The following is a 14,587-nucleotide window of genomic DNA, read 5'->3' as shown; positions in this document are numbered from 1 at the left end:
ACTCTGTCAAGCATTTTGACTGAATAATGGCCCCTTTTCGACTTAGAATAAATGTTAAAGTTTGCGTACACCCCAAATATTTTCAAAGTCCATTGAGGTATTGCTTTCATATTTTGTATACTTGTTTACCATCATGACCCCAGTCTGTAAAAAGGAGGAGGCAACTCTATCAAGCATTTTGACTGAATTATGGTCCCTTTTCGACTTAGAATAAACGTTAAAGTTTGCGTACCACCCCAAATATTTTCAAAGTCCATTGAGATATTGCTATCATATTTTGCATACTTGTTTACCATCATGACCCAAGTCTGTAAAAAGGAGGAGGCAACTCTATCAAGCATTTTGACTGAGTTATGGCCCCTTTTCGACTTAGAATAAATGTTAAAGTTTGCGTACCACCCCAAATATTTTCAATGTCCATTGAGATATTGCTTTCATATTTTGCATACTTGTTTACCATCATGACCCAGTCTGTAACAAGGAGGAGGCAACTCTATCAAGCATTTTGACTGAATTATGGCCCCTTTTCGACTTAGAATATGCTTATAGTAATGTTAAAGTTTTACTCATTGCTTATCAAGCACTGAGAATAGTCGAGCGCGCTGTCCACTGACAGCTCTTGTTGGTCTACTACACACTTTATATATTTCTATGGCCTGATTAGAAGTAGCCTGTTGGTTTAAATTTAATTCAGTTACTTACTATAGGAAGAATTATTTAAGGTAGCTCAACACAACTTCTGGACATTAAGGTGATTTATTATCATATATAATATAAGATAATTTTCATTGAGTCCTACATACCAGAACATTTTTGAGTGACAATTAGAAATATTTTAGATTACTTGGGGTGGTTCACTACCTGTTAGAAATATTTAAGGTGATTAACCATCTGTTAGAAAATGATAATATGGTACAGTACTGGGACTTGTTTTTGTAGGCAATTATCACAATATGAAATTTTATAGGTGCTGAATTGAAGGTCATTTCCTCCATGGTTATTGTTGTGGTGTTTATAACTCCCCCGCCACAAGTGGTGGGGGTTATAGGAATGGTCTCTGTCCATCCTTCCCTACTTCCGTCCTTCCATCTTCTGTCCTTCCGTAACATTTTGTGTCCACTCTGTATCTCCTAAACCCCTTGAACATGTTGAAGGATTTTCATGAAACTTGGTTCAAATAATCACCTCATCAAGACAATGTGCAGAACTCATGAGTCTCCCATGTCGGTTCAAGGTCAAGGTCACAACTCAAAGCCTTCAATTTTGTGTCTGCTCTGTATCTCCTAAACCCCTTCAAGTGTGCTGTTAACATACAGCTTTTGTGATATATCAGGAGCACATAATTCCGGACAAGCTGGTCTGATCATACCCAAAATCGAGTTATTCCAAGAGCTTGTGCTCGTATACATTGCCATTTAATCTGATCAAAATTGTTACGAAAATGTTCAAACTAGAACGTTAAAATTGTCAAATATTGCAACTTTTATATAACAGGGACAGATAACTCTGGACTTGCTAGCCTGAAAATGCCTGAAATCTAGGTCTTGCAAGACCTTGTGGCCGTACACATTGTCTATTTTAGACAATTTTCTAAGTTTATTCAAGATTTCTTTAAACAAAAATGATACAATTGTAAAAAATGGGTAAATATTGCTATTTTTTACTATATCAGGGGCACATTACTCTTGATATACTGGTCGGATCATCCCCATAATGCAACACATTCCAGATTATGTAGCCATGCATATTGTTTTTTTACTTTGGTGAAGATTGTTATAGTAATATTCATGCTGGAGTGTTAACAATGCTATATAATTCATACTTAACTTTAAAAAAGTGGGTGGGGTAATATTACATCTATTTTTTTATGATGAAATGTCGATGTAAATGGTTTGGAACTATTTTGTTATTTAAAATTGTGTTTTGCACACATGTTCATATTGTTTAGGCGTTTTTTTTTCATGAAAATATTTGTTGTTATAGCTTATTTGCCAGCAAACCCCAATATTCTAAAATTTTGGTACTTTCATGATAAAATACAGAATATCTCTCTTATATGTCCGGTGACCCCCAATTTTTTTACCCTTATTTTGAAGCAATTTTGAGACACAATATATACAAAAAGTATTTCAAAAATCTTAATTGTAGAAATAATGTTATGCTATCTTTAGACTGATACAAGTACTGGTCCCATTGGAAAAAAGTGGGTAGGGTAATTATATTGCCTTGTGAAAATGAGTAACAGTATTATGTGAAAATCATTAAAATTTCATATTGACTTCATAGCATATTCAAACTGAATTGTTAGAAATACAATTATTTTACAACTGATAAAGATAGTTTGTCTTTTGAAATGTACCCCCAATTTTTCCAGGTTTTTCAAATTTCACTTTTGTCTTGACAGTGTGTGTAGAAAATGGCCGATATAATGAAAAGGAGTTCGGTGACCTACCGTTTTTTTGCTTTTATATGAAATAGATACTAAAGATCTTCAAACATGCAAAGTATGAAAAAATTCTTAATTGTAGAACAAATTGGCCTGAAATGTATCCAACATCCTTAAATAGGCAAGTGTCAAAGCGTTTGGATTTTAAAGTCAGAAATATAGGTGACGTAGTCTGTTTTCATAGTTAATATAATATTATTTTTACCTTTTTTCTGAAAGTATAGACATTTCAGCATGGTGATAAATATAAAGAGCATATCATAATCATCAGTTAAGAAATAGGTACCGTCCACTTTCTTTGAAAATGGCACTAATTACTTCACTCGACTACCTTTCCAATAAATCATAAACAACATTTTACATAAGCATCACATTATCTCAACTACAGTACCAAAACGCTGCAAATTTTTGGTCCTTAATCAAATCGGATGATTCGTGAAAAGTATTTCAGTGTTAGTATAGTCATTATTTTGCCAAAATGTAAACAATATGCACAAACTAGACAGGTTTATGTAAAGGACCAGAAGAAAGAATAAATTACATTGTCAATATGAAATAACAAACAAACATATTTAGTTTGTAGTAATGGTTGTTGAAAAATCTCAACATCTGCTTCCGGTTCAACATAGGTACATTGAAAATATTATCATATACATGCACCACTTCCTTAAAAGAGGAGACACGATGATTTAAAATGTATTTTGTAATGCTGAAACAAAACAACAGCAAAGTATAACAACCTTGAGCAGCAGGGGAATGTATTCGTGTTTGTTCTCGTCTTCACTCGACTCCATTTCTGTTTCCTGAAATCGGAATGAAAATAATTTGATAGTCAAATAAACAAATTCTGTGACTGATTTGCAAAAGGATGAAACAATTATACAAAGAAATAACACGCATAATTGAGTTGGCAGGAAGATACTTCCATCTTCACGTTGCAAGCAAATTCAATGAATTATCTTTCCCAACAAAATGTATGCTTCGTCCCAATTGTTCAAAAATAATCTAATGTTACTGTTAATTTGGTAACAGAAGTAAGAATATTAAAATATCTTAAAGTATATCAGCAGACGTGGTGGTCCAGTGGTTAAACTGAATGCGAAAACGACCCCACACTCATCCCATTAACCTTGACCCTTCTAAATTTCTACAATGAACTGGTCCATCATTCAATTTTGTCAGTACCGTTTATTTTTCAAATGTGTATTTACTGAAGATTTTCTGACTGAATAGCAACAGTGCAGACAATGATCAGTCTGCACAGACGTGCAGGCTGATCTTTGTCTGCACTGGTCGAAAAGGCAGAATCACTTGCTACCAGCAGGCTAAAGGTTAGAATAAAATCAACAAATCATTGTACTTGTTCATTTCAACAGACACGCGAATGAAACACAATAGCTTCTGGAATAGGAGAGCCTTAGTATCTTGCACATTATTTTCAATAACAATTACTAACAGCCTTCTAGAGAAGTAGCTCATATGGGTTGCAGGTGTCGACTATAAACTGTCAACACACACGAACTCACAAAGGCATACGCATGCGCACGCACGCGCCCATGCGTCCATGCGTACGCGTGCACGCATGTTCTTGACTAGATTTAGCAATAGAGGGGCAGAAACAGTTACTGCAGTTTGCAAGTTTGCAGCTAACGTAAAGGTAGCAACACTAGCGTAAATATGTATCTTTTATTTCGTCAAAATTAGGCCCCTGTATACATAGACATTATTACTGCTAGAATGTTTAAACTGTACATACATAGGAAACTTAGTTCAAGGCTATGAAATGACATCCTACGGCAGATTTTATACTTTAGGCTAATATTTGGTATACTGTACAATAATGTGTCAACTGAGAAAATGGTGGTAAGGTTTCAGTATGTAAGACAGTATTATGTTAAATGGTTTGAAATAGGCGAGAAGTCTGACCGTAAATAGCTCTTGTTCTGCACTAAAAATGATTAAGCAAAACAGCTAATTGAAACCTACACTGATTATACTTTCACTTACAAGAATATTGTAGCAATTCAGTCCAAAAACACTTACCAGGATATCATGGTAAAAAATTAACTTTTAAATGGAGGCATGGCTGAAATATGATTATGATATATGTACCGACTGACTTATTCAAAAGTAATACAAGCGGTTTAATTACAGAGTTTCAAATAAAACTGTCATTGATACTTCGTTTATGTGAGGCACATGCTAATTATTGGTTTTTAAGGTATCCGATCCCCAAATAGATAACATTTTGATTCCTCAGGATCGCATTTGTTTTTGTTTTGTGTTTGGCTGTCCTTTGAAAGAGTTATGGCTGCTTAACAAGAATTAGTAAATAACCTGACCATAAATAATATGCACGAATCACTACAACCATGTTTTTGGACTGCAAAATGATAAATTATACACTATAGTCTAAGAGTAATGGGAAACTATAAAGTAAGACAAATTCTACGAAATATTTAGACAATACCACGAATTCTGGTGGTCTTATGATTTATGTTTCGTCAATGATTCACTCAAGTACAGCTTGAATTTCACAAGGAAATACGAACAGGCTGATAAAAAGCCTGTATTGTACCATCCAAAATTCAGTATGATTCTACTTTCCGTATCTTATGTTGCCGGACTACTTTCATTAATATGCATATATGCATGAGCTGGCACAGTTATATAAATAGCGCACACAGAAACATTACTGATTTCATTTTAACATTAAAGATTTCGTTCTGTTACAAACAAGCTAACAAAAAGATGGAGGTATATAAAAGGGTCATTACAACAGTAACTAGATTTGGGATTTTGCATTCGGTTTTTGTAGATTTAGAAAGGACGAATCACACTTGGCGCATGACTGAAACTCATGAAGAGCCCATTCTATTAAGACACCTCTTTTTAGTAGCCCCTGAGCGGACTTCTAAAACAATGTCCACTGTACATTGGGTCAGTAAGGGTTTTATTGTCTATCTACTGTAAAATACTGAAATAACTTTGATCTTAAAGGCTGTCAGTGCCTAAATACAGAAGAGTATTCAAATACCTTATTGTCTATGAACTGAAAATACTGAAATAACTTTCATCTTAAAAGCTCTCAATGCCTATATTCAGTAAAATATTCATTAAACACCTTCGACCAGTCTCTCATTGTCCATTTACTGTAAAATACTGAAATAACTTGGAGCTTAAAGGCTCTCAGTGCCTATATTCAGTACAATATTCAGATACCTTGGACCTGGCAGGCTCTTATTGTCCATTTACTGAAAAATACTGAAATAACTTTGTCCTTTAAGGCTCTCAATGCCTATATTCAGTAAAATCTCAAATAGCTTGGACATGTGAGGCCCTCATTGTCTATTTACTGTAAAAAATACTGAAATAAGTTTGACCCTAAAGGCTCTCAGTGTCTATATTCAGTATAACATTCAAATACCTCGGACCTGGCAGGCTCTTATTGTCTATTTACGGTAAAATACTGAAATAACTTTGACCTTATGTTCAGTGGAATATTCAAATACCTTTTAAAATATATGCATTTTTTTTTCATTGCCCGCTGTTAAACGACAGATATGAGGTTGTAACTTAATGACTGTTGAATTATGTTTTATTGTCAAGTAAAAATGAAACACAATTTGTACGCTTGCAGAATGTGTTTTGTAGTAGTGCAACTTTCTACGAATATATGATCTTTTGACATTATTTTGCGAATAGAACAAGTCAATGAAAGTACAGACTGAAAAGGATAAATGGATATGCTTAAAGATATTAAATTAATAGTCTTTAAAATAAACATCTCTGTTATGAGTTATCTCGATAAATTATTTGTTATGTTTTAGTTACGATTTTGTTGCACTAAGTTTATGACCAAATTTCGAAATGATTTGATAAAAATAATATAGATGGTATTTGCTCCATTTCTTTGGTTGAATACAACTATGTTCTTTGTTTCTTCTGTAAAGTTTTCAAAAACTGATTTGCGTCCATGTTGCACTTACACATCGAATTGTTTCTTAATACGTGAAAGAATCACCCTCTGAGTACAAAAAATACTTTTTGGTTGGGATAAGTTAACAGATGAAGTCAACGCTATACATTTTCGTCAAGTACATAAGTATTTAAAGCAAATGAAACGATTCAGCAATGACTAATACCTTGAGTCACGAGTAGCTGTCGTTTACATGTGTTAAGGGGAAAACAAGCAAATATATTTTAGTACTACATATCAACATTGTTGCATCGGGGGGCGGAGAGAGGTTGGGGGTTGCGTGAAGAGCGAACAAAAAATAGATTCCCTTTTTCTTTTGTTTAATTAAATTTGATATATTAATGCCATAGATTATCTTTATTGTATTTTGTTCCCAAAATTAAATATGAAATATTGTATATAAACATTTATCTAGTGTCTATGGATCTTGAACACAACTCATTCGATCATTTTGCTACCTTACTTATTTCAGTATCCGTCATTGATGTTGGAAAAACTTGTGGCTTTACTCATTTTCTTTTTACTTAAACCAACTTCGTCATATGTATGTTTATTGTACGGATGTATTGCATTTTCTAGATTTATATAAGCAATAAAATATGATTAAATCAAATATATATTTTTCACCAATTTAAGGACCATAACTCTGGACTGGCTATGTGAAATTGCAAACAGAATAATCAGGTGTACAGCTTCACTTACTAAAAAGGAATCCTCAAATGTTATATGACTGTAGGTCAAGTACTTTAATGCCTCTACATTGTAAATGCATACTTTTGGCTAAGCAAACTCTGGTTACCGTATTGCATATTGAATAAAAAAAAAAAAAAAAAAAAAAAAAAAAAAAACTTCCCAAACTGAATAGTATTCCTAAATGCTTTCATGACTCTTGGTGCAATATATATCAGATTTGTCCTACACAAACTTTTAAGCGCTTTGTGAGTTTTTTTTTTTTCACTTAAATTTTGAATAAATTATACATAATGTAACATATTAGACTTACTTCCGCTTAATTTAATTCCAACTGATAAACATGAGTGTCTTTTCATATTGAATTTATTAAACGAGTTGAATAAAATGATAAATTGCGAGGTCGTGTCGAGCATTTTATCAATTTTATTCAACGAGTTTAATATAATCGGTGTGGAAAGTCACAAATGTAATATTCTTTTTATCACCTGTGAGCCTTTCCTGTCGAAACACCAACAATCTACTTTCTTTTACTATATGAACAAGTCAGTTTAACCAATGTCTCCTATATTATAAACGATGTCGACATCAAAGCTTTATACGATGTCGACGTCAAAGCTTTATTACACTAGTGTATTTTCATTTTTATTAAATGGCTCTATTACACTCCCGCGACGGAAAACATGTGATAAAAACAAAGAAATATCACTCTAAAATCCGAATTAAAAAAAAAATGGCATAACGCATAATTCCATGTGAAGATTTATTGAATCACGTAACAGTTTGTACGTTTGAGTAATAATTACTTCGCGTGTCATCTCATGCCTCTCACAACATGCACACACCTGTGCCTCATCTACAGCACGAAGTTCCGGAGGACCCCTTGCGGAATACTCCTCAGTTCCTGCACAAGGGCCTGTTCCAGTGCACGGAGACAGCGAGAGGCTGCTGGTCGACTCCGCACTGGCCTGGTCAGCTGGTTCCACGGATGCTCAATAACATTAAGATGCAGTGATTTAGGCGGGAATGGCAACTGCTGCTCGTTCTTTTGTTGGAGCAATATCTGTGTCGTATGACAAGTATGGGCCGGGACTCCGTCTTGCAGCAATTACGTCAGATGCTAATAATTTATTCTAGTATAAAAGTCTAGAAGCGATACTATTCATTTAAGTTTTACAATAATACTTAATCAGAAATTCTACGATTTCAATCACATTAACGTAAGAGCGACATCATCTTAGTGAAATAATGAATGAATTATTTGCCACTGATTTGATTAACCCTTATTAAACATACATTTTGTCGAAAAATGGAATTTAATGTCATAGCGTCTGAACGTTTAGTTGACGTTACCAATTAATACTATAAATGTAGAGAGAATTACAAGCGAAACAACATTCTGAAAATGTTGAAAACTGCTTTGAAAGTTAATGAACGTTTATTTAACGCTATTAGTTAATATACTATATATGTATAAAGTATTAGAAGCGGGATATCGTTTTGAACAAGTTTAAACTGCTTTGAAAATTAATGGACGTTTATTTAACGTTTTAAATTAATTCACTATAAATGTACATACTGTAACAAACAGGATTACGTTTTGAGCCAGTTTAAAAGTGATTTGAAAGTGTGATCAAGAACAATTCAGGTTTGTTTAAACAGTAAGTAAATTTAATTATTTTATCCTTCCAAACAGTAAGGACAATTGTTTCTTTGCAAGGCTTAAGTCTAATACTTTGATGTAGTTAACGTGAACTTCATTTAACTAAACGGAGGTCCTTTTATCTGAAATACAAAACTATAAGAAGAAAGAACCCAGACGAAGCTCATTATTAGTAACTAACAAGAAACAACATTGTGAAGAAACCATATATTAGATAAAAAACAAACACATGTTTTGACAGTAAATATGTTTTTTTTTTCTTCTTTTTTTACATTTTGATGTCAATATCATTTTTTTCCTGACATGTATTCATTTTTCTGTAAAAGAAAAGAGATATTTTCAGTTATTATAAAATAATAAGCAACTTGATATTGACGTTTGATTTACCTCATTTAGATTTGTCTTTAAAACGTAGATTAATAGCAAAAAGCTGTGATACGTGTTTATTTAAACAGACTTGCTAATTGCAAATTTTAATAACTCCTGTACGTTTTATAGTCGTACTTTTATATCGACAAATATAAAGCTTGTCACTAAGTTCGTACCCATCCGTACTCGAATTGTGTTCGTATTCAAAACCTTTCGAATGTAAAGTTATTATTCTTGAAATTGTGCTCCTGTTCACCAAAATTTTAGGTAGTATGCAAAATAATTGGTAATGATATGTTGCTAAAAACGAGAGATAGTGTATGCTATAAGCCGAAAGATTGTGTACTTTTTAGAAGAGTTTTTGTTTTGTATGATTCTTGCGTATTTTATCATAATGTTACAATTCTGATGTAGAACCCATCGCTGCATGAAGTATTTAACAAAATATAGGCCGACTTTTATGAAACTTTACCTGTGGAGATTTTCATTCTTCTTGACATAACTTTTCTGCATGTAAAACATGTACACATTGACCTATTTTGTACAAAAGCATGTAAAGAACAAGGTTGGAGCCGTGCGAACTAAAAATGACATAAAAGTGGATTTAATGTCAATGTAGACATAAATAGATTGATATGACTGAAACTTTTCTAGTTGACAAATTCATTGCAATTTTCTCATAAAATGTTAAGAAGCTTATGACAAAAACCACTGGACCGTAACAAATTGTATTCATTGTTAGTATGTACGTATTTGTTTGTTACTATAGAAAAAAAATACTTAAAAAAAAAACATGCAGATGATAGCCAAGAAGACGAAGGTAGTAATTCGCTAGATATGCTCCTGGAGAACCGATTACACCCTGACGGTATTTGCCATTCTTCGCGTGTTTTGGCATTCTTTTCCAATTTCATTCTAGAATATTTCTTTTGAAATGTTATCTTTCTTTTCCATCTAGCTGGAAGCCTTGATATTAAGTAATTGATAAGAAACTTTGAGGAACTGGACGACGTTATATTATTGTTATCATACCACATTTATATACTGCCCTTTTCATAACAAACATGTTTAAAGACGCTTTACAAGGCACAAACGCAGCCTAGCAGGGCGCGAAATTCATCGTATGTACTCTTAACTAGTAGACAAAGACCCCGAAATAGAGAGAGAGAAAAATCCCTTTTAGATACAGGCTTGTCCGGCTAACTTAGCCTAGCTCTTTGCGAATAGACAGTCTGGTTCTTTACATGTCCGGTATATAGCACCGATACACGCAAAGTCGTCTTCCCTTGGAAAAACAAGTACAGGCCTCTTACCGGACTTTCTCTCTTCACTGCAAATAAAACACTCGCCAACAGCTTTGCCTTATTATCTTTTAGTGAAAGTTTTAAAATCCATCAAATGTATGAAGGTTTTTCCGTTACTCGAGTTTTCTGTCAGAAACAAAATTAAATGTATCTTTCTGTCGCGTTCTATGTATCTTTATCAGTTTTACTTTGTCTCGTTGGCGCGCACATCAAAACAGCACACACAATTTCAAAATTTTGTAATGGTGTGTTGGCATGTGTGCCAGGACGACACAAAGAAACGTACTGCATAAACCGCGCGCAAGTCAATGCAACATCACGAAACAGCCTAAATTAGCCACCGTAGATAAACCAACGACAACATTTACATCTGATGACATACTTAACTTATTACGTATATCGCAGAATATTTGAAGACGAATTTCAAATGTTATCATCGACGAAATGAAATTAATTGACGGGCTAGATACAAAAAGATTAGTTTTAAATGAAAGAGTATACATCAGTTGATATATTTGCGGCAATGTTTTTTTTCGCAGGTTTTAATCATGTTTTTTATTTTTTTATAAAAGATAAGGGTAAAGGTCTTGTTTATTATAGTGAAACCACTTTTGAAAGGGCCAGCCAATTTTGTTTATGAGATACCTTTATTGTGCGTATATCCCAATTCCTACCACTTTGCCAGGCGCCAGGCGGATAGAAGTCGGTAACCATTCATTTATTAACTAGCTCGCGGCTCAAGAACCGGCCTTTTCATGACAAACATCCCCTCCGACCTCCCGATCCCGAGACGGACGCCTTAACCACTGCGCCACGGTGACCGGTTATAAGTGAAGATAAAATATAAAGAACATGAAAATGAGAATAAATGCAAAGGCCATAACTCCCCTCCTCTAATCACCTGACAACTCGTTTTGTAGATTCTTATTGAGACTTGCTTTTAAATTTAGCTCAATATTTGCATGTATGGAAACAAAGGTTTTGACATCTTTTTTTATAATATTAAGACATTTTAGACTTTGCATTTGAGGATAATACGGGATTATATTTGCTTTTGACTCCTGATTAACTCGAATTTCAAATGTCACGGGAATAATACTGTTTTGTTTAATGGCTAAACCTTACAAAAATCATGTCCTGCATACGATAAGCTTACATTAAGGGAACATGTTAAAGCTTTTGTAATGATTAGAAGCTTATGGCTAATAACTATGTTTACATAATTTATTGCCCTTTCACACATCTGACCTTGATCTGAGGATTTAAACTTATTCTTTACCCTGAAGACAAACTGTTGGATATTTCTGAAGGAAAGAAAACTGAAATAAAAGTGCTGAAGACTAGAATCTGATAAATTTGTCGGGCATTGACAGCAAAATAACAGTGTATAGAGACGGCCAGAAAGACAGACTGAAATATTGAACAAGAGCCTGTAGAACACGAAATGTCCCAACAACCCCTTGAGACATTCAGTAACTACAAAAGGAACAGAAACTATTTGGTCATTGTGCACTGGACATCTGACGTACTGACGACAAATCTATAATTAAAGGTCATTTACCAGTCATACATGACCTCTAGATCAAATCTGAATTTAGACCAAAGCATTCTCTAGTTATTTGACAAAATATGTTCTAATGTTCTGGGTCTATGTGACCTTGATCTTTGACCTACTGATCTCAAAATCAACAGGGGTCATCTGCTGGTCATGATCAACCACCATATTAAGTTTCGTGAATGTCGAGGTCCTAGGCCTAAGCATTCTCAAGTTATCATCCAGAAACGGTTTAACTGTTCCGGATCGCTGTGACCTTGACCTTTGACCTACTGGTCTTAAATTTTTCGTGATTCTAGGCTTAAGCATTCTCAAGTTATCGACCAGAAACCTTTTAACTGCTCTGGATCACTGTGATCTTGACATTCGACCTACTGATCTTAACATTAGCAGAGGTCATTTGCTGATCATGGCCAACCTCCTTATCAACATTCATGATCCTAGACTAATCATTCTTGAGTATTCATTCGGAAACCGTAGACCTGTTCTTCGTCAATGTGACCTTGACCTTTGACCTGCTGACCTCAAAATCATTAGGGGTCACCTGCTGGTCAGCTCAAACCAAGGCGATATTTCACGCCTTTAGATACCAGCACGCCTGTAGCCGGTGTAGTAAAGTCACAAAGTTACCAAGGAGTAATACAAACATCTTTCGATACATAAAATATTAGGAATGAAAAAGAAATGGAGTTATCAGATATAAATAAGTGTGTTGAGATAAACACGTATCATTGTTTTTTGGTATTAATCTATGTTTTAAATTCAATTCTAAATAAAGTAAATCAAACGTATATGATAGGATGCTTATTGTTTTATAATTAATAAACAATAGCTCTAGTTATTTAAGTAAATGAAGACAAGTCAGAAAAATATATTGCTATTAAAATGTAAATAGATGAAGAATATTACTTTTCAAACATACGGTTTCTTCACAACGTTGCTCATACATGTAATGAGATTTTCCGTGTTCTTTCCACATACAGATGCATATTACAGATAAAAAGATACCATATAGGCAATTGAAGTTTACGTTAAATGCATCAAAGCATTAGACCAATACCATGTTGTGAAGAAACTTTTCAATAATTGTTCTTACTGTGGAAAGGTAACGTAGAGGGCATATACTTTCAAAGAACTTTTAAACTGGCTCAAAACGTTATAACGCTTATGATACTCATTACATTTATAGTAATAATAATAACGTTAATTAAACGTTCAGACGCTAGCCGTAATTCAATTTTAGAAAAAAAAGTCTCTAAGGGTAAATTAAATCAATACACGTTCTACAAAAGCTAGAGGGTAAATGTTTGATCAGTGTTCTCATTAAGTTTATATAGCACTGGCTTAATATTAGTTAAATCGTAAGATTTTTGGTAAGTAGTATATCAAACTGAAGCGAAATTTATAGTAACGATATATTTGTATATTTTGTATTAATTGAATGAAGTCACAGCGTATGGACGTTTAATTAATTATTACGTTATCCCGTCCAGACGTTTAATTAATGTAATCTGCGGCGGAAAAAATCATTTATCACGTGATGCTGTCTCAGATCTGCATTTTTTTCCTTTATCGTCTGTAAATCAGTTTTTTGGGTCAGGGGTGGGCGGTGAGGGCAAGGAAAATGCTTTCCTCCGACCCCATTCACTCTTAAAATTTGTCACTCAACGAAAGAATGATATGAAATTTAATATCACATGCACAGAAAACCAAAATAGCACCTTTGTGCATGTGATATTAAATTACGGATAATAAATATCATATGTGCAAAATGAAAGAAAACAAATGAGAAAATAAATCACTGGGAATTCAAGTTAAAGTATTATACAAAGTTAACTAATAGGAAATTTTCATTGGGCATTTTTTGTGAGGTATAAACATATTTTTTTTATAAAATCATTTAAATATTGTAGAACTTGAAACAATACTTTTTTGTGTTTGTAACGGATATTTCTTTTTTTTTTTTTTTTTTTGCAGGTAGATCTATATATACATCTGTTGTTTTTATTTACAGTCTTCGTTTAGGTTTAGCATGAAATAGGATTGTATATAGCACACTTTACATTACTTTACATCACACAATTCAGCTGCATTACTACGAGGTTTTGCGAGCAATATATTTGTACAATACTTTGGAAAATTTGCTGAACTATGAAATGCTACTTACCGAAAACTAAGAAAAATCCAATTATTTCATGCCAGTTTGCCTTAAAGATGTCGTCGTTGAATACACACTAGTAAATCTGCTTCCTTAATGGTTAATGTTAAAATGCGCATGCCTATTAACCTTGACCATATTACTTCTCGAAACTTAAGTAAGCGTAAAATTTGTTGAAATACACAATTTCTTCTACTGTTTTTTTGAAGGATAACCTGCTAAACCTAAGTAAATCATATTTACTGTCGTGCAACTGAAACTTTTTATACGGATTTTCTCTTGAAATTCTGTATATAAACACTGTACTGTAATTTTAAACAATTGACATGTTGAGTTTGAATCTGAATTTGAAAAAAAAAACAGTTTGGTTAAGAAACTTTAAATTGACAGGTAACTAAATATAGTTATTTCTTTTTCCTACCT

At 33.5% G+C, this 14,587-nt stretch overlaps 1 protein-coding gene across 1 annotated transcript in view; it reads right to left on the bottom strand.

Moving 5' to 3' along the window:
• LOC128556233 (uncharacterized) overlaps positions 1-14,381 on the bottom strand; it is a 108,564-nt gene extending 94,183 nt beyond the window's left edge. Inside the window, exons 1-2 of the mRNA XM_053540611.1 lie at positions 14,174-14,381; positions 3,187-3,249 (exon numbers count right to left, since the gene is read on the bottom strand). Coding sequence (XP_053396586.1) covers positions 3,187-3,240 — 54 coding nt within the window. The 5' untranslated portion in view covers positions 3,241-3,249; positions 14,174-14,381. The remainder of the gene's footprint in view (positions 1-3,186; positions 3,250-14,173) is intronic.
• Between the last annotated feature and the right edge of the window lie 206 nt (positions 14,382-14,587).

This window comes from Mercenaria mercenaria, chromosome 4 (genome assembly GCF_021730395.1).
Source record: "Mercenaria mercenaria strain notata chromosome 4, MADL_Memer_1, whole genome shotgun sequence".
In the NCBI taxonomy this organism is placed as follows: Eukaryota; Metazoa; Mollusca; class Bivalvia; order Venerida; family Veneridae; genus Mercenaria; species Mercenaria mercenaria.
Note: the sequence above shows the minus strand (reverse complement) of the source record. Positions and strands in the feature narration are given on the sequence as shown.